This window comes from Passer montanus, unplaced genomic scaffold (assembly GCF_014805655.1).
Source record: "Passer montanus isolate IOZ18808 unplaced genomic scaffold, ASM1480565v1 scaffold17, whole genome shotgun sequence".
NCBI classification, from domain to species: Eukaryota; Metazoa; Chordata; class Aves; order Passeriformes; family Passeridae; genus Passer; species Passer montanus.
The window spans coordinates 1,168,666-1,189,090 of record NW_024364270.1 but is presented as its reverse complement, the minus strand read 5'-3'; the positions used below and the strand labels follow the sequence as shown (position 1 = coordinate 1,189,090).

The window sequence follows — 20,425 nt, the reverse complement described above, 5'->3', positions numbered from 1 at the left end:
GGAGGCTGGAAGCTATATTCATGCAAAACAAAACAAAATTCAGAAAAATCAGTGAAGTCAAAATAGTGATAATTGAGCGTGCCAGGGGGAAAGCTATATCCAGCTCTGTTCAGCTTTGGTACAGAATCACAGCTTAGGGCAGTGAAGTCAAAATAGTGATAATTGAGCGTGCCAGGGGGAAAGCTATATCCTACCTCTGTTCAGGTATCTCAGTACCAGAATTTTGACTTACTAATTATTTCAATTACATTTTTATGCTTATATAGTATTTAATCATGTCATGAGAATGATAGCAGATGCACAGACAAGCACCAGCTGACATTTCACCTGCAGCCCAGGTCAGAGGCACAGGTGATGTCCATGGGTGGGGTGGAAGCATGAAGACCCCTCTTCCTGGGCCCCAGCACCTGGAGGGCATGACCCATACTGGGAGTGCTGCTTGATAGTGGCGTGGTACAAAGGGGCTGCAGCCTCTGTGCCTAGGTAGCTTGTTGAGCTGCTATGCCACAATTACCCTTCAAGGTCTGGTTGAAGGTGTTTGATCAGATGGGTTGTATCAGAAACTGCATGGCCAGCCAAACCAGGGCAGTGATCATGTCCCTGTGCTTGGCACTGGTGAGGCCACACCTCAAGTGCTGTGCTCAGTTATGGGCCCCTCTTTATATCAAAGACATTGATGTCCTGGATGTGTCCAGAGGAAGGCAATGGAGCTGGTGAAGGGACTGAAGAACAGCTCTGACAAGGAGCAGCTGAGAGAGCTGAGGGTGTTTCATCTGGAGGAAAGGGAGGAGAGCCTTATAGCTCCCCACAACTATCTGAAAACAGGATGTAGCCAGGTGGAGATTGCTCTCTTCTCCCAGATAACATGCAATAGGACAAGAGGAAATGGCCTCAGTTTTAGCCAGGGGAGGTTTAGATTGAATATTAGGAAACATTTCTTCAGTGAAAAAAGGTTGTCAAGGACTGGTACAGACTGCTCAGGGAAGAAGTTCAGACTCAATTCCTGGTGGTATTTAAAAGATGTGTAAATATGGCAATTCCACATGGAAAGGGTGGAACTTGTCAGTGCTGGGTTAATGGTAGGGCTCAGTGATGTTAAAGCATTTTCCCAACCTAAATGATTCTGTGATACTGCTGCACTGTGATAACGGCACATCTGATGATTGTTTTTATCGTTTTGTACCAAGGTGTGGGGTGCTGCAAATAGGAGACAGAATAGTGTCAATAAATGGTATCCCAACAGAAGACAGCACATTTGATGAGGCCAATCAACTGCTCAGAGACTCCTCTATCAACAACAAGGTCACTTTGGAAATAGAATTTGATGTTGCAGGTATGAATGTCCTGTTATTCTGTCTTGCAAGAAAAATGAAGGAATAAATCCCAAGTACATTGCAAGTGTTAGGCATCTGAGGTAGAGGTTTTCTTCTCACATCTACACCATTCAGTTTTCAAGTGACTTATTTGAAACGTGGTTTCTTGTACAGCTTTCTCATTTCACACAGCCCTGCAGTCTGCTTCTGAAAGCAAATAGAAATGACAAGTCCTGTAGTAAGATCTGGTGAGTGTCTCTCCACTGAGTTATTTCCAGACATTTTTCTGGCCTGAGATAGAAATGTTGTGCTCAACAGAGACAAATCCTCTACAGGCCAAATAATGAAATGTTTCACAAGACAGAAAAGTAGTAAAAAGGGTGGATAAACAAAAAACCTCTTAAGGTGTTTAACTTACAGTATCTCTAAATAAAATAATAGAAAATTATTAATAAAGGCCAGAAGTATCATTGTGAATTTTTCTGGTGAATATTATTATTAATGGCATTCCTTTATTCTGTTATGTGTTTAAGCATGCAGAATATACTCATGAAATCACAAACGGTTTATATCAAGTACACATTATGTGTGTGCACTACTGGATTAGTTTTCTTCCTATTAGATGTTAAACCCATGGCAGTTACCTTAGTGGACAGTTAAAAATAAGTGTTAGTCCTGCAGCAACAAAGGTCAGAAATCCTCATGACTCAATCTCCTGTCCTTTTAATTAAAAGCTGTCTGCCAGCAGTAAAATTTTCCCATGTGCTCACAGAACTTGCATATGAGCTAAAAACTGCAGTCTCAGCTGGCTGCTGGCCCGTGCAATCTCCACAAATTCAGTTAAACCTTAAAAAAAATTGAGTAACAGTGAAATTACCAGTAGAGTTATAAATCATACCTCCTTCATTTTAGCACCCATGTTTCATCCCTGCCTTGGGACTCTGATGTGATTTCATCAACTTACATGCATAGTTGCATGCTTGTGGAATTGCTGTGCCTTATAAATTATCTAACATTTTAAATGTTTCTTTATAGAATCAGTTATACCAAGCAGTGGGACATTTCATGTGAAGCTACCAAAGAAGCATAATGTGGAACTTGGCATCACCATAAGTTGTAAGTACAGGGGCTTATTTTTCAGACCATGTTTATGGGATAATCTGCAGATAGTGGGTCTTGTAGCTCCGAGCTAACATTTCTTTTGGTATAAACTTCTTTTTCCTTTTTCTAGCTTCTTTTACTGCTTTTTCTCTTTTGAAATACTGTTCTGTAATATATTTATACTCCCCTTCAAGTAGTTAACAAAGCCAGAAGTTTGCCATATCTGATGTTTGACTTATTCCTTCACATGCATAGTACATATTTAATTCCTATTAAAGTTATTAATTAAATAAATAAACAAATAAATCAGCAGAATTAGGTCCATGAAAAAGCATTTCCATAGCTGGGAAGTTTATAGCAGAGTCTGTCATGGTCCCTCATAGGCTCCTGAACAGAACCCCACTGAAGGGTCTCACAGACATGAGGATGCACTTACCTAGGGTTATTTTCTGCTTCAGAACCCTGATACATCCTCAATCTCTAGAACTTTTGGGCAGTCTTGAATGTGTGGGTCACAGCAAAATCCTCTTTCACTGGGGATTGCAGAGATTGCTGAAGAAAGTCACAAGAGCCTGCATCAGTCTGTTTCTCAAGAAGTATTTGTTGCTGTGGTTTGCAATTAAAAGTGTTCCTGTACTTATATTGTGAGGAGACAGTAAAACAATGTGTTAGAACTGGATTTTGACCAGGTGAACTCCGGCATACTGAATTCAGCTCTTGACAGAAGGAAAACAATCCATATCAAAGTTAATGGGCTTGACTCTGCAGAATCTGGTGTCATCAGAATTAACATTCTTTTATGGTTGTTGCCTTTCTTAGGCTATTAGTCTTCCTTTGGAGTTTTTCATGTGTCATGGGGGAAGATTGTGCTTTGTCTTCTATTCTCTAAGCTTTTACCAGAACAGTGGAATATGGTTAATCAAAAGTACAGCAGGGATCTCAGTGCTGAGGATTACAAATGAGAGACACTGCAGGCCTGTTTGTTTGTGTTGCACACTTGAATGAGTAACTGTTAGACTCTGTAAGATGTGATGTGATATTTGAAGCAAAATCGTAGGTTTACATGTATCTGTTCACATGAAAATATTGAGAAATGAGAAAACCTGGAGCGAGGCTGTTCTATTTACATGTTATTCTTAAGATTGCTAAAGATTTGTAGGGTTACTGAAAAAATATGATCTTAGTAGTAATTTGATTTGTGTTGTTTTTCGGAATGCAGACATCTACTTCTTTTTGTCTGTAGGAATAAACTTTTAATGGAAAGCTAATATTCTTGGAATTTAGTTTTTAGCACTCCACTTCCAAACTTTGCATGCTTTACTGATCTGGAATTTAATTCCAAAAAATTAGTGCTGTATAGAATTAGTGCTTTATATAATCAGAGTAACGTGGTTGGTCTTAGCTCTCTGCTCTTAATGAATATACTGCAGTATCTTTAATATTTAAATTAAATTATCTCTTATGTATAATAATCTCATTAATAGTATTTAATTCATATACAATTTATCTAGGATAAATTATTTACATGGTTTTAAAGGGTTTATATTAATAACTGGTAAAGTCTCGAATTGCTGCATGTCATGCTTGCTTTTCAGTGCTTTGTTCTGTTTTACCTAATTAACTGCTAGATAAGGCAGTATGATTTGAAGAATATAAGCATTTTATATTCATTTTGTCAAATTTCTGTCAGGACACTTTAGCACATTAGCGTGCCATTGATTACTGATATTTTCAGAAAGCTATATGATTTCTTTTAAGAAACAAATACTAAGGGAAAGTTGGCAGAGTTGATATGTCTTAAGCAGTGGGGATGGAGGTGATCAGATTCCTTCTCTTGTGGGCTTGATCTCTTAAAAGGGCTAGAGACCCATTTCATCCTCTTCCTTCTCAAGTTATTGGTATTAATGGTAAATGAGAAAGTGCTATTAAAACATTACAGAGAAACACCTTTCTTACTTTCCATATCCCCCATTTAGTTTGGGATTTTTGTGAGAAAGTCAGGAAATTACCGAATCTGACAGACAAGACAGACATTTTTTGTCAGACAGGAAGTGCAACTTCACTTTGGGCTGGCATGTGAGCATTTGTCTATTTTTAAGTCCAAGAGTTCTTCTAGGTCAGCTGTTAGGAGTCAGAGATCCTAGAAGAGGAATTTATTTCTCTTTCTTGGAATTGTTTTCTGTGGTAATGAGCACCAAGAGTGCTTGCATGGAATTACAATTAGGTGCTTTATTGAAGGCATATATGAGGTGACACACGACACTAAAGATTAATAAGCTAATTCATGGTCTTTAGAAAACAAGCCTTGTAATAGGAGAAGAGGCTTGCTTTAGTTTCAGATTTATTAATGCAAAAGAAAAATAAAAGAAAACATTAAAAATCCACTTAGACAACATAACCCCTTAAAAGCAGGAGAGAAGAAAGTTTCATGAGCATCATTGTTAATGTTAGTCCAGGGCCCTGAGTTTTGGATAGCTCATGTCATTATCTCCCAGTATAGTGGTCTTGCCTGCTGCTGCCTTCATACACACATTGCAGTCCTATCATTTGTCCCTTACCTCTGCAATATCTGTCTAATTTTACCAATGACAAATACTTACACTCAATAAAGACCTTATTTTGTATTTTCATATTTTTCAAATTATATTTAATGCTTCAAATATCAATAATTTCACACCCTGATTAGAGCAAGTAGAAGGTCTCAGTTCTTAAAATTATATCATCCAAATAAAGCACAGAAGTGTTCCTGTGCACATGATTATGCTTTTGTAGCAGAATCATTCCCTAGAAGAAGGAACATTTTACAAGTAATGCTAGTAGTACTCAAAGCTGTTTCAATTTATTTGCCATTGACATTGACTTTAAACCGTGTAATGAATATAGATTTTCTTCTTAAAGACAAAAACCTTTTTTAAAGGTTTTTGAGGCAACTGGCTACTTTATCATAGACTAATTATTTTTTTGTCAAGAACATTGAATGATGTCCAGTAAAATGACTTACTAGTGGATTCTGGTAATTGTAGTTAACAGTTTTTTGGGGTTTTTTCCCTTTCCTTTTCTTTTTTTCTGTCTTATGTAAGATTCTGATAGCCTTACTGGTAATGAACTGCAGCACCTTGCTTCATAAATAATCTCTATGAAGCTAATGGGACTACTCAAGGAATAAGAAGCTGCAAAGCTGGTAAGAATATCAGAATCTCACCCAAACTATCATCAGTTTCTCTGAGTCACTTTGACTAGCTGTAGACTACTATACTGTAGTCTGCCTTATTGTTTTTGTATTTCATCAGAAACAAGCTTTGTGTATATATTTGTAAAATACAGGTATATTGACTATGAGAATTTATTTTCTAAAGCATGCTTCTGTATATTTTGGGATTTCACCTGGCAAGCTCTACTTAATTTTGAAACATTACAAGTAATTATTTTCAAGACAGAAAAATATCAACAGATTTCTCACCTGCTCCACATGAACCAATACTTAAGGAACAAAAGAGCTGCATCAGTGTAATTTTAAAAAGCTCCTTCATCAATTTATTAATCACGCTATTCCTAAAAATATCTAGTAGCTGTAAACCAGCATTGTGGATAAATAGATTGACTTTGTATAAAAAGTATGTTTCCATAACATGAGCAGTTTGCTTTTGTTGTTCTGTTTGTTCAGAGTTTGATTAAACTCCAGAGTTTGAAGCCATGCTGAAAGTAGTGTTTTGTCTGGGTGGTGGGTGAGATGTCCACCCCAAAATCTGTTGAAGTCACTTTGTGGGGGGGGAAGGGGTTTGTTTGAGTTAGCAGTGAAATAAGAAAGGAGCATTGTTTGAGCATTTTTTTAATGTAATGGAACAGCTGATACACAGAACTGACAACCCTTCATTGAACTTACTTTCAAGTGGCTGGGTAAGTGTAGTAGAATAGGGTAGAGACCTGAGATGGAGACCCCGGATCAAAGAGTAATTTGAAGACAGACAACAGCTTGCTTAAGAGCAGCCATTTAGCTGCACCACTGAATGTAGTACCTGTACAATTTCATGCACTCTTCAGTCCACTTATAGTTATTCATGCAGACTCTAAGGTCTCTGCAAAATCTGAACCAGACTAACTGCTGGAAGAGGAAGGAGAAAAGGTGAGAGCTTCACTGGACAAGCAGAACGGGACAAGGAGAGGAAACAAGTGGAAAGCTGTAACAGAGAAGTAGCAAATGAGGGGAGAAACTGAACTATGACCAGGATTAGGGGCAACTGGGACTTGAGCAAGAAGGCTGGACATGGGTGAGTGGTAAGGTGCTTTATCTATAAAGGCCTCTTAAAACCAGAAATAATTCTGAAGTGGAGACTGGAAGCTGTACAGTGTTGCTTCAGTCTTGCATTAATTGATGTGGATATATTAGCTGGTCAAATACTGCTTTCCCTCTGGATCTCTGGTTTCTCTGCTGTCTGGGGAGAGATGAAACAGTGGTGTGTAACAAAGGGGATGGAGGCTGCATAATGAATGAGATGCAGGATTGCAGAAAGATAAAGGAGGCGATCTCATGGTCAAGGTGGCTTAATGCTACCCTGGAGAAATTAGGGTGGTTTTTCTTTTCTCTGCAAAAGACTTGTGCTGAGACAAGTCATTCTGGGAGTGGGGGTAGAAATTTTCCACAGGTGGCTGCTTGATTTTATGCAGAAATATTGAGATCATGGGGTTGCACTCACAGAAATGCTACTCATCTGCAGCTGTTGCTGAAAATGCTGGTAGTTGTATTTCAGACATAGAAGCTGTTATATTCTACAAACTGTTGTGACATATAAGGGTATGGGTATCTCAAATTGCTCACTGAAAACTGTCATATTTTGACCAAAATTTTCCTATGTTTCCTTTGCTTATCTGTAAAATCAGGGTAGTGCTCAATCTTCTTGCTGGAGACAGCATCTATTCACCAGTGTTTTGTGACAATCTTAGCCTATAGTAATATGCAGAAAGGTACAAAAGTTTGGGGGGAAATTCATTATTTTATCTCTGCAACACAACTTGAATAATTTGTAAGAAGTATGCCATGATAATTGAACAATAACAAAATGAAGTGTGGTGTATCTGCTTCTCAGCATTGGGGGATTCATTTCACACAGAGCTGTTTGGTGCCTACAAAAAGGCTTTCATCCTCCAGACCAAATAATAGCCCAGGAGAACTCTTTAAATACTTCTGGTTCACACTTCCTCCGTTTGAAACTGTGATAACTTTGTGTGCACCATCATAATCTTTGCATCCACATGTACTTTGTGGCTCTGTTCTTTGAGCTGTGCTCTTTCCCTCATTTTTGTTCTTCCTCTCTTCTTTTTACAAAAATAATGGACTGTTTTCTTAAGTTCTGGTAATTTTGTAAGACACTTAAATAAAAAGTATATCAAGACTCAGACCCTAGTCTGCAGTGGGTAGCCTATAAACTCAGAGTAAGGCAACTCAAAGGGTAAAAATCTAGAATTAAAAAATCACCAAAGTGATACTCTAAAATTTTAACAAGATACTAATTGGTAAAACAAATCCAAACGATTCAAGCAAATTATGGAGTTGTAATTTATTTGACCCATGACATAAAGTATGAGAAACAAGCTACAAAAATAACATATCTTGCAAAAAGTTAATTACTGTTCTCTAAATTGCAACATAATCATTTCCTGAAAGCATGCTGTTTTAGACAAATTTCTAAAAACTAGTCAAAGTCCTTGTATGTCTGTCTTCTGGGCTTTCACGTTGCATTTGAAATATGGCTCTTTAGCAGTTCTTGAACAGTTCCTTTGGACATTCAAAGGCTGTCTCAGCCAGGGCAGCTAAGGTTAACAAGACCTGTTAGCATATTGTGTTGGAAATGTCATTATTAATTTACCATGTGGTTGCTGTGGGTGAAGATCTGTCATTTTGCATCAGAGAGAAGATTCATGAGCTGCTAAAGTAACTGACATCAGGATTTTGTAGGTGATCCTCCACTAAGGGCAGCTTTTTGGGTGATTGTCAGTTCAGGCATGGAAGCCTGATGGAAACATACCTTCTGTGAAAGGATGCAGAGGGCTCAGTTCACAGAGCAGGAATGGCGTGGGGCAGTTGAAGAACACTTAATGTGTAAAACTAATTAGTGCTTTCAGGAGAGCTGAGAGCATTCTACCACATGGCAATGTTTTACTATCAGCACACTCTTTGTTAACAGTCCCAAAAGTCTGTCTGTGTTCACCACAGAGCAGCTGTAGGTGATATTCTTCCCAGAGGTAGACAGCATGTGCCACAGAGATGTCTAACAATGTGTTTTCCTCACCCTCAAATTCTAAGCTGACTGCTTGCCATATCAGATCTACAGTGCAGTCTTTTGTCAGCAAATGGATGAACCCTCCAAAACAATGCATTCAGTGAAGCCACTTCAAGAAGCAGTCCTCTGGAAGAAGATAGTGATCACTGTTGTCTTCCTCTGGTGTATTTAACTGCCTCCTAGGCAATTAAAAGTCAAGCAAAATTGCAGAGCAAATTTCCTGGCCAAGGGAAACTTGTTGAATACTTTTGCACAAGTTGGTAAAGAATTGCAATGGCTGGCATTGAAGAGCAGAGCATGTTTTTAACCATGAGGGACAGATAGAAAAATTGACCATTAATGTCATATTATTCCAAAAAGAGATAAGTGTGTGAGGAGAGGAGTGGTGGGAGTTGTACTAAACTGACTGGAATTGCAGAGCTTCTAGTAAGTATCCCCAGTACAAAGTTGGGAAAAGTCCACAATTGTTAAGGTCCAGCAGCCTCACAGGGGGGCAGAGTAACTCATGGAAAGAGGCACAGGTTGCTTCAAAGCAGTGAGTTACAGTGAAGCAAACAAAGCTGTAAGCTACACCTATGCAAACATGGTAATGGTGTGTCAGCCCAGTGGGGTGTGTGGCCACTGTCCCAATCTCCTTTATTGGGAAGTGGATTCCTCCTTCTCAGCCAGCACCCATTACCTTCATACCTCTGCCTTAAGCACTGGATGGGACAGAAGTGGGTGGAAAAAATGTGGACTAGCTCACTCTAGATATTTTGCCAGAGCACCTCTGTTGGTCAGGGATATGGTATAATAGGATTTATTCTGGCAAAAGATCATCATTAGTATTTGCACTGAAACATTGTTATGGCAGAAAGTCTTCCTTATGTGTTACAGCTGTGCAGAATTTTGTGATAGATCACTGCAGCTGTACTGTGATGTCTTCACATGGCTCAGTCCTGGTGAGAACCCAGAATTCAGACATACCAGGTTAAATTCACTTTGTACCAGTCACTGCAATTCTGAGATTTTCTAATGGTTGAGGAGTATCCAGTCTTGCCAATGTGCTGCTGGTGTTTGTTTTCACCTGAAGTTCAGACAATTTAGGGGTAGGGGAGGAATATAATGCAAATAAAGAATTTGTATGAAGTATTGGTTTATGGTCAAAATTAGTCCATCTGCATGTCTAGAAACAAAAGCAAATGTCTGTATATATTCTTTATTACAGCTCCATCAAGTAGAAAACCAGGGGACCCTCTGGTTATTTCTGATATCAAGAAAGGAAGTGTTGCTCACAGGTAAGACATTAGAGTTCCCATTAAAAATCTATTTTTGTGTGTAACCAGCCAAATTCAAGTTAAACAGAGAAAGCTTGTAAAAGACTGTGGTTTTTTTTTAAATAAATACTTTCATGAAAAGTTAGAAACTAGAAGGCGTATTAAGAAATAATTGTCCTGAAAATCCATCTGTTCCTATAATAATGTTTAGACCTTTCCAGATACCTTTATTTTAATGTTACGTGAGTTTCATGTAAGCTTGTTTACTTGTGTGCAGAACTGGGACGCTTGAACTGGGTGATAAGTTGCTGGCAATAGATAATATTCGACTTGACAACTGCTCAATGGAAGATGCTGTCCAGATCCTTCAGCACTGTGAGGACCTTGTAAAGCTAAAGATCCGCAAAGACGAAGATAATTCCGGTATTAGCAATGACTTTCCAGATTCGTGTGTATTGTCAGGATTTCTAGAGCAGAGGGGATTTCTTTTCAATTTTAGTGAAATTATTTTTTTTTAACATGTCTGGTTTATGCTAATGATAATCAGAAAATGTCACCTAAAAAGAATTTTAATGGTATATAAAGTGTGAATTTTCTCACTGACTGTATTGCTTGCAGGAGCTGCACTGCAAAATTAGGTCTTCAGTTCACTGAAAGGACAATTGGCCCTCAGGTGTAGCCATATAAACAACATGATCTGTTTCTTACTGGGGTATTGGGATTTTCTCTGCTTTTAAAATTGGAATCCTGGTTAGCAAAGCATGGATCCCTAAGCTTCAGTTCTCCAGCAAAGTGGTGTAGGGTGTGCTTTGTCCATAAACTTAAAAATTTGATTTTTGACATGCTCAAAGGTAAGTAGTACTTTATACACTGTGCTGGATACCTGATGGAGGAGCCATGTCTCATCAGCCCAAGGGAATAATGGACCTGCCATAATTTTCGACACCTACACCTATTGATAGTGACCTTGTGTCTTCCCCACTGTGGATTCCATAAGAGCAGACTTTCTACCTGGAGATAATTAAATGAGTTCTGAATTGTAGTGCAAAGGCAGTAAGACAGTTATAACTACTATTACTGCCTGTGTTCACATTACAGTGTTACACAAAAACACAAACTGGAGATTCACTTCTTTTCAGCTCTTTACACTCTCAGAGCAAAAAGGCACAACCTGCCACACTTTATTATTTGAAATTAAGTGCAGCTGTTGAAGTAATGTTTAGAATTGCACTAGAAGACTCTTTTCCTTTTTCTTTCCCCCTCCTAATTGATTTTGAAAGCAAACCAAGTATCTTCTCAGTATTATAGTACAAAGCAAAGGCAGCTGCATTTAGTACCTTGTGCAAATTGTTGCTGTAATTGAAACGGGGATTTCGGTCTCCACTCATGGAAAATAAGATCTTTACGCTCTTAGGTATTGCACACCATGGTGTCTGGTACAGATTTTAGTCTCAGTGGGATTCTTATACCACAGTTTTGTTTTACACACTCAATTGTTTGATAAATATCTATATCAAGATTCTCACACAACTACAGTGTTTTATCCAGACATGATTGGTGTAACTGAACAAATTCAAGTGTAACTGGACAGCTACTGGAAACCTACTAAAAAAGTTATTTGTACAAATTGTTCTTGTAAGAATTGGCTAAATGTCAAAGAGTAAATGAAAGTATTTTTAGCAGATTTCAGGTACTTTGAAATTTAAAATGAGTGTCTCCTCAAATGCTAAAGAAAAAATATTTAGTGGCATAACAGTAGCAAAGGTGTAATAAAAAGTATATCTCAGTTAAAATAATTCTTTGTGTGTTTGCTATTAATTTACTTACGAAAGATTTTTTTCCTCACAAAGGAAGAAATGTGCTGCTCAAACAGAGGAAAATAATAAATTCCCTAAGAAAATAAAAGCCTAATGCTGATTGATGAGTGGGCATGGAGCACTCAAAAATGTTTTGTGAAACATAGAATAAGATTAAGATTTAAACTTCTTTTCATTTTGCACTGCATGCTTTTTTGAGGAAGGTGAGGCAGGGAGTGGGGGTCTCAGAGCTGTGTGCCTCTGTGCCAGCGTGCAGCTGAGGCCACAGCAGGATGATGCATGTCAGGTGCTCCCCAGACCCTGCTGCTCTTTGCCCTTGTATCTGTATCAGTCAGATGTTATTCTGACGAGCAAGAGGCCAGTGAGCAGAGCAGAGACACTGCAGCACAGAGGATCTACTTTCATTAAATGTGATTTCCAAGAATTAGCCACAAGAATTGCATCACAGGAAAAGAAAGATGGAAAATCTCAAAAACATGAGACCCATACCATAGTACTTCAGTTATATCTCCTTCCCAGATGGAGGTATGTTTCCAGCAATTTTTCTCTTTCCTTTTCTTTTTGCCAGATTTCCAAACTGAGGACAATCTTAAATCCTGATTAACCTAATGACTCCCTTTCCTGAATATCACCATTCTTTGCTTTCACATGGCAGAACTGGCCTTCCTGGTGAATTCAGGCTACATGTATGCCCTGTTCTTGGACAGCTCCAACATTCTGCTCAGCTTAACACTCTGCCAATAATTTTCTGACCTACAGCTAACCAGAAAAGAGACATAATGGACCAGTCTTCTTTCCAGTCATTCACTGAGGTCTATAGACTTCCAGCTCTCATGTGGAAGGGATGCTGATTGTTAGTAACTTTCTATTCACTTTGTGTTTATAGCAGAGAAATGTTAGTGTTGTGTCACCCCTTGGGAAGTGCTGGCTATTAATTTGCAGTTAGCTTGGCGTGTACCTTTCCAGCTTCCAGTTGAAGTCTTGTACCGTGTCTGTGTCACATCTGGATGAGCAGCACCAGCATTAGACCCCTGGTTCCATAAATGCTTGAAGCAAGCAAAGCTCCATTGTTCTGCTGTGCAGGGGCAGCTTGCATGCTAGCTCACTGTGTGCCACACAGGGGCTTCCAGTGACCTCTGGGGAGCTGGGCGCTTCTGGAAAGAGCGTGTCAGACAAAGTGCAGTGGATGTGAACTGCACCAAAACACTGATGGCAATGCCCCAAGTAGGCACCAGAACCCTGTGTTCTTTCTGAATGAGCACCACTATTCTTCTCTCCTTTGATTCTCTCTGTGCAGAATTTTCTGTACATGGATAGCAAGGAGGAAATAGAAGAGAGTGGAAGGGGAAGGTGGAGGCCTGAACATCTAAATTTTCTAAAAGTTGGGAAGAAACAAAGTAGCTTCAAAGATATTAGTGTTCCTCCAGTTCTGCCCAAAGTACTGTGTTCAGTATTAGAAGGAGGCAATTCTTTGAGCCTTTGCTAATGATGTAGGTTTGGGGTTTTTTCCCTTTTTAAGTTTTTCTATCTATAGGAACAGGAATTATAGCATTTGAATTTTCTAAGTTTTTTTAGTTTTATGGAATGTGCATCCTCAACATTTTCCACATTCACTGAACTGCTTAAAATGTCATTACCCACAGATCTAAGAAAATTTGCCCACCAGACCAGTTGTCCTGGCTGAATTCCAGTATCAGAACATGAGCTAGAAAGCATTTGTTATTTTGATTTGAGGAGAATTCTGGCATTTTTAAATATTACTTCATAACTCATAACTCGAAATATGCTGCAGTTGATTGCTCTCTTGCTGTGGTTGGGTTTTTTTTTTAATAATATGTAAAGAGCATTGTATAAATACAGGCACATATCTTGTTGGTGCATTGCCTTGTTGAGTGTTGTTTAAGGATAATATGTAAAGAGCATTGTATAAATACAGGCACATATCTTGTTGGTGCAATGCCTTGTTGAGTGTTAAGTAAATACACTGTATTTAAGTTTACTCAGTGATGGATTCTTTTCCAGTTCTGATAATTGTTTGATGAGATAAAACTTCAAAATAATGCAAATTACTCCATGCAATATCATGAAATAATATCTAATGGACTTACTGTTCAGTTTAGTGGATAATTCAGTATACAGAAGATATTTTTGCTTCTTTTACAAAAAGCTCAAAACATGTCCATGAAAAACATGAACTATTTTGAACATGAATAGGGCTGCTCATCTTATAATGACTTTTGACTTTTCCCAGAATTCTTTTAAGACAGTTTGGGTTTAAAACTTTCAAATTACCTTTAATTTTAAATACCTTCCATTCAGTTCAAGAAACAGATCAGTATCAGTATTTTTTTATTTTGGCAATAAAAAATTGCATAATAGGTAATTATTATTTTTTTAGAAAATAATCCAGTAGAATATGATTAAGAATTGTATCTCAAATGTGATCCTTTGATAATGTTGTTTGATTACCTGTCACTAGATTGAATATGGTATTTTTTCATTCCTTCTTTCATAAGAAACCAATTGCATCCCCTTGGCATTTATTGCAGATGAACAGGAGAGCTCTGGAGCAATTATTTATACTGTTGAGCTGAAGCGCTATGGTGGGCCTCTTGGAATTACAATCTCTGGTACTGAAGAGCCCTTTGATCCCATAATCATTTCCAGCCTTACGAAAGGAGGATTAGCTGAAAGGTAAGTTGGAAAGAAAATTATTTTTAATGTTCTCTCTGTCAAGATAGAGGTTCATTTTGTTCACCTAAAAACCCTGATTTTCATGGGTTAGCAAATGATTTTTTTATTATTCTCCAAATCTGAGTTCATAATCTTTTTGCTGTTATTTTTTGATCATTGCCAAGCTCCAGGAGCATGAGCAGGATGTACATACTATACAAGGCAGAGGATTGTGATTCCCATTACAGATCACCAAGGAAAACCTAATCAATCAAACGGAGCAGTTTGACTCTCAGGAACATTTTAGCAGCCTTTTAAAACCAACAGCATTGTACAGTACAATAAGCAAAGAAAGCACTTCATGTGTGCAGGTTTATCTGAACTCATCATACACTTATCTGCCACTGCATGTGCACTTACATACACCATAGGAAGCGTTATCAGAGGAGCAGAAATGCTCCTCATGGTAAGTGATAGATAGAGAATAATGAAAATGACCAGGATTTCTGTCACCTGTTATTTCTCAGATTGATTGAGTCATTGAAATTTGGTGGTTTCACCTTTGGTAGGGGTTTCAGAGAGAAGGTACAGCACACAAAACATGATATTGTGCACAGCCAGAACCATTTACAAATAATTTATTTTCTTTTCTTGATTGACCAGTCCTGAAGGTCAGGCTTGTGAAATACCTGGTTGCTTGCTTACACTGCTTTTTTTAATGTTATGACACTTTTAGAAACTTGACTCATTTTAGGACTTACCAAGCTGTCTGAGATTGCTCTTGAGCAGGGGGGCTGCAGTGAATATCATCCACAGGTGATTAACTCAACTGTCACAGTAACACAGAAATCCACACCATGCCTCAGCTCTGCTATTGTCACTACAACAAAGGTGACTTGCTTTAAGCATTTTTAACAAAATAATTACTCTGTGACACAGCAATAAAAGCAAAATAAAAGAAAGAAAGGGAGATGAGACTTTAATGCTCCAAAATGCAAAGAAATTGCTCTTGTTGCCTTTTACATTCTCTTCTCAATGTTTCATTTCTCTGTCTTATTGTAGGACTGGGGCAATTCACATAGGAGACAGAATCCTAGCAATAAATAGTAGCAGTCTGAAAGGAAAACCTTTGAGTGAAGCCATTCATTTGTTACAGATGGCAGGAGAAACTGTTACCTTGAAAATCAAGAAGCAAACAGATGGTGAGTGTGGCCAAGGGTACCATCCATGGTCCTTAATGCACGTGTTACTGCAGATTAACAAGCATTTAGCCCATCCATGGAAAAGCTTTGTGTCAGGAGTACAAACCAGATTCTCAGAACTGCAGTAAAGCAAAGATCAACACCTTTTTTTATATAATCCTATTCAGCTACCAGTCCCAAGAAATTTTCTGTGCCTGTGGGTCACGTGAGCGAGCTGAGTGATGCTGAAGATGAAAGCTCTGCTGCACAGAAATCTGGCAAGCTCTCAGACATCTATTCCACTGCAGTCCCAAGTGTCGACAGCGCAGTGGAGTCATGGGATGGCTCTGCTATTGATACCAGCTTTGGAAATCAAGGTACTGTCAAAAATACAATCGACATTTAAAGCAGGAATTATTGCCTTCATGGTTGACCTTCCTTTGCCCTAAGTAGAACTTTTTTATCTGTACTTTTTGACCCTGTACTTCATAATGTGCTGGTGTCTCATTATGACCACACATCTTGGCAGGCAGCATGATTTCTTGCACTTGGCTGGCCTCAGATTCATTCTTTCATGAGGATGTGATGTGTTACAAAGCATTTATCAATACATTAACAGGCTTTTGTTAGCTTTACTGACATCTGAATAGCTTGGTCCATAGCTCATCCACAACTAAATGAGTTTATCCTTCAAGTACAGATCAATGCAAGGCACAGAGCACTCTGGAGATGTTCATGAGTTTGATGCCCATATGCATTAATTTTTAAATGACAACAGATTTATTATAAACTGTTCAAGGGCAACATTAGTCATTGCCTATAATTTGTAAATCTTTTGCTTCTTCCTCATTCCTGCAGTATTAACACCTAACTCTCAGCTGTCAAAAACAATCATTCCATTTAAAGACATGATTTGCTATAATGATAAATTTTTCACCTCTCTCTGACTATTATTTTAGATGGGATTTTTGAATAATTTCAGTTTGTAACACATGTTTATTTAGGCAGTGAAGGATATAGACATCTTGTAATATTCTTGATAGCAAGAAAAGTAACTTACAACTTCAGTGTTTTATTTAACTCTTTTAAAAATGTTTCTTTCTATAGTAAAGCATGTATTCCCATTACTTGGGAGGTACTTGGACAGATAGATCCTTACCTCAAATAACTTTTCCACTGGAGTTGGAATTTGGATGAATTTTACCCCTTTCCTTAACTGTGTTGGTCAGTTTATCAAAATAAGTTATATTTGATTTTCTTCTGATATTTTTGATAGTCCTAAGGAGAACTATTGCTGAATAAATTCCAGGATGGTAATTCTCATTTTCTGGATGAATTTAATGTATTTGGAGCAAATTGTTCAGCTGTGGAAGGGATTGAAGCCCAGAATGCTTCCTAGAGTCCTGATGATTTGGATTCTGTGCCAAAGCTGAACCAGTATCTCAAGGCAGATTTTTTTTTTTTACTCCCTTGAAAAAATCAGCCCAGACTTGGCTGGATACGTGGCACTTCTGCTAAACAGCCTGAGTGCAAACAGATTTGTGCCTTTATTCCTTGGTGTTGTGGTGGCTCCCATTTCTGTAAAAGTTCATTCTGTCTTGACCCATCAAGCTGAGTTTGGCTTTGCTCCAAACCCTTCTTGGTAATAAGCACAGACTAAGTTTGGGGGATGTTTCTGGAGCACCAGATAATGCTTTGTCCTATTAATTACCAATTTAATGCTGGTGAGCTGTCTTTTCTCTCCTTGAATTAATACCCCATTTTGTACCTTTGTCTTATGTTTCTGTTTTACTAATCCAGAGCCTTCCCCACACAGCAGTCACATTTCCCAACCAATACCTTTCCTATGTTAATATCTGCCAGTTTGCTGGAAAATGCTCACAGCTCTGTAGTTACACAGCATTTGAGAGAGACAGGTCTAGACTGATTCATGGAAGCAAATTACCCTCTTTGAGAGGTGGCAGCAGTGATAATAGTCATCAACAACATAACACTTCCTAATCCAATATGCACATCAAAAAAACACCAACTACAGGGCTAAAAAAGTAATATATCAAGGTGCAGTATATTACGTGTATATGTTATATATATATATATATACACAAATGTGTGTGTGTATACATACATACATATATATATATATATATATATATATATATATATATATATATATATATATATATATATATATATATATATATATATATATAAATGTATATCAGTTCTACCATAATGGATTTTGCTTACTAGATCAGCATCAGCTTGTGACCCATTGATCCATGTGTTCTTCTTAATACGTCACTTGGAAGCTGCTTCCTACTTGGAATTCAACTTACACCTAGTTTCAGTTAAAGAAGTACTGTTGAAGTAATACCTGCTTTGCTAGTATGATAAAAGCACCCAGAAATAAACTCTGCAAGTATAAAAGTCATCTGATGCCACTTACACAGCATTGAGACACTAAGAAATTGGTGATAGAAATGGTGTATGTTGGTCCTGGGAATGTGTACCCATTGTGAGACAGGCCTTTCCTGGGCTCTTTGAGCCCTAGCAAAAGAGCACATGAAAAGCCAAGTTCATGGGATTTTTTAATGCATCTTTGGCAACTTTTTTAAATACATCTGAAGCAGTTTTCTTAATAAGTTAGCTTTAATTTTGGGCATGTTGCATATGACCATGTTAACGCATATTTAACACATCCATAACATGTGATTTATTCACCACTGTTCAATCTAGGATGTCAAATTGGAAATTGATAAATTGTGGCAGTATCTAGAACTAAACAGAGAAGCAGCTGAGGCATAAACAGTAGGAGAACAGGGTTAGATATATTTAAGATTTTGCTTTCAGTGGACTTCCACAAGAGAAACTCTAGAGCATACCTAATTCCAGACATAATCTAGGTCAAATAATCTGGCTACAGAAAAAAATATGGTAACAATGACAAATACCACAGTTCTTGAGAAGCCAACTTCAGAGGTGTGCTTTCCTGTCATTTCAGCATATACATTTTGCAAATTAGTAATTCATCTTTTTAGGACACACCTATCAGGCTTCGGGATACAACTTCAATGCCTATGAATGGAGGAGTCCCAAGCAGGGCAGTTTGTCCCCTCCAGGCAAGCCACGGAACCACTCATTCCATGATCCAGGGCTGAGTGACGACGAGTGGGATCGACCTGCAGCAAGCACGTAAGTTCCCAGAAGAGTGCCTGTTTTCTGGTCTGCAGCTGCAGCAGTGCCTCAAAAATGAACACTAGCTGTCTTGAATGAAATTATGTTTTTCTAATGAAGTTATAGCAGCTCTTCCATTAAATATGAGACACAGTATACTTAATGAAACTTACTGGGGTGGATTCGTGGTCTTTTTGGAGGATTACGATGCCAACACCTGTGGCATTCACATTCTCTGAACATGATTCCTTCGCCCAGGGCTTTTCTCCTGGGAAACTGAAAGGCAGCAAGAGGCCTCAGAGAAAAGAAAAACAATTCTTACCTCATTTGCTTCTCCTGTGTTGTGCTCATGTGGAATGTATTTGGAGATTGTTTACCCAAGGTGATTGCTTGGCTGGACTCCGGTGTGAATTGTTTTGACTCATTGGCCAATTGGGGCCAAGCTGTGTCAGGACTCTGGAAAGAGCCACAAGTTTCATTATTATCTTTTTAGCATTCAGTAAGTATCTTTTCTGTATTCTTTAGTATAGTATAGTATTCTTTAATACAATATAGTATAATAAAGTAATAAATTAGCCTTCTGACAACATGACGTGAGCCGCAAAGTTCTTCTCTGCCACGGGACTCACTCTGAATTTACAATAAACACCAAGACCTATATTTGTTTCAAGTTACTTCAGCCTATAAAACACAGCATTTATCCCTAAAGAATAAACAAACAAAAAAATTAGGACATTTCCCTGGGCAAGTTTCAGAAAAAATCTGATCTGCTTTCCACTCCATGAAAATAAACTTACAGATAATGTAGCTGAAGACAGCTGGTGTGTTAATCTTCTATGAAAATGCATTTTGGTTTGGGCAAAGGAGCACAAATTACAGTCTCCTTCCATAAGTGCTTGAGACATTCACATTCAATAGGAGTGATTCAGTAGGAATAAAAAGGGATCCAGGTACAAATGTCTTCTTCAAGCTATTGGTAGTTTGCCATGCATTTGTTTCTCCTTTCCTCGGAAGTAAATCTCATTTTCAGTTAATCTCTCTGCAGACAAAAGCACTTCCTGAGGAAAAAAAATCACAATACCTGGAGATAGTGAAAGACCCAAAAATCTGTCTTCTTTTCTAAGTTTTCTTTTCTTTTGGATTTGTTAGTAGATCCACTGCAGAGACTTGGGTAATTTCTGCCAATGAACAGTTCTTCCTCAGATGTGGGAAGACAGGCATCACAGTAAAAGAGATTTCAGTGCTCTTTTTACCCACCTGCAGCACCTGCAGACATGCATGTCCTTCATGAGAAATACACTTTCTTGGTGTGCCAGTGCAGTGAGCCTGAAATCCCAGTCTGCAAAAAATTCAAGTTTACTATTAAAAAAACCCTTCCTGGTGGCTGTATAAATATACTGGGTAAGGAAATCCATGGGGTCCAGTCTATAAGCTTTGAAATACAAATCCAAGCAAAGATTAGATGCTGCTTTCAGATTCTGAGTGACAAACCCTCTGATACAGCCCATGGCTTTGTGGCATTTTGTCTGGAGACAAGTCTGGCGAGATGACAGCTAAGATATGAGCAAGTGTGAATTCTCAGTCCACATCCAGCTCCTTTGGCCCCTACTGCAGAAGCACACTGGCAGTTTT

At 38.2% G+C, this 20,425-nt stretch overlaps 1 protein-coding gene across 10 annotated transcripts in view; it reads left to right on the top strand.

The window, feature by feature from the left end:
• Window positions 1–20,425, top strand: part of GRIP1 (glutamate receptor interacting protein 1) — a 211,495-nt gene that overhangs the window by 175,138 nt on the left and 15,932 nt on the right. For all 10 annotated transcript variants that reach the window (XM_039704002.1, XM_039704004.1, XM_039703999.1 and 7 more), the window contains 8 exons: window positions 1,188–1,333; window positions 2,349–2,429; window positions 9,900–9,969; window positions 10,226–10,371; window positions 14,315–14,459; window positions 15,501–15,640; window positions 15,808–15,996; window positions 18,658–18,811. In XM_039704002.1, coding sequence (XP_039559936.1) covers window positions 1,188–1,333; window positions 2,349–2,429; window positions 9,900–9,969; window positions 10,226–10,371; window positions 14,315–14,459; window positions 15,501–15,640; window positions 15,808–15,996; window positions 18,658–18,811 — 1,071 coding nt within the window. The remainder of the gene's footprint in view (window positions 1–1,187; window positions 1,334–2,348; window positions 2,430–9,899; window positions 9,970–10,225; window positions 10,372–14,314; window positions 14,460–15,500; window positions 15,641–15,807; window positions 15,997–18,657; window positions 18,812–20,425) is intronic.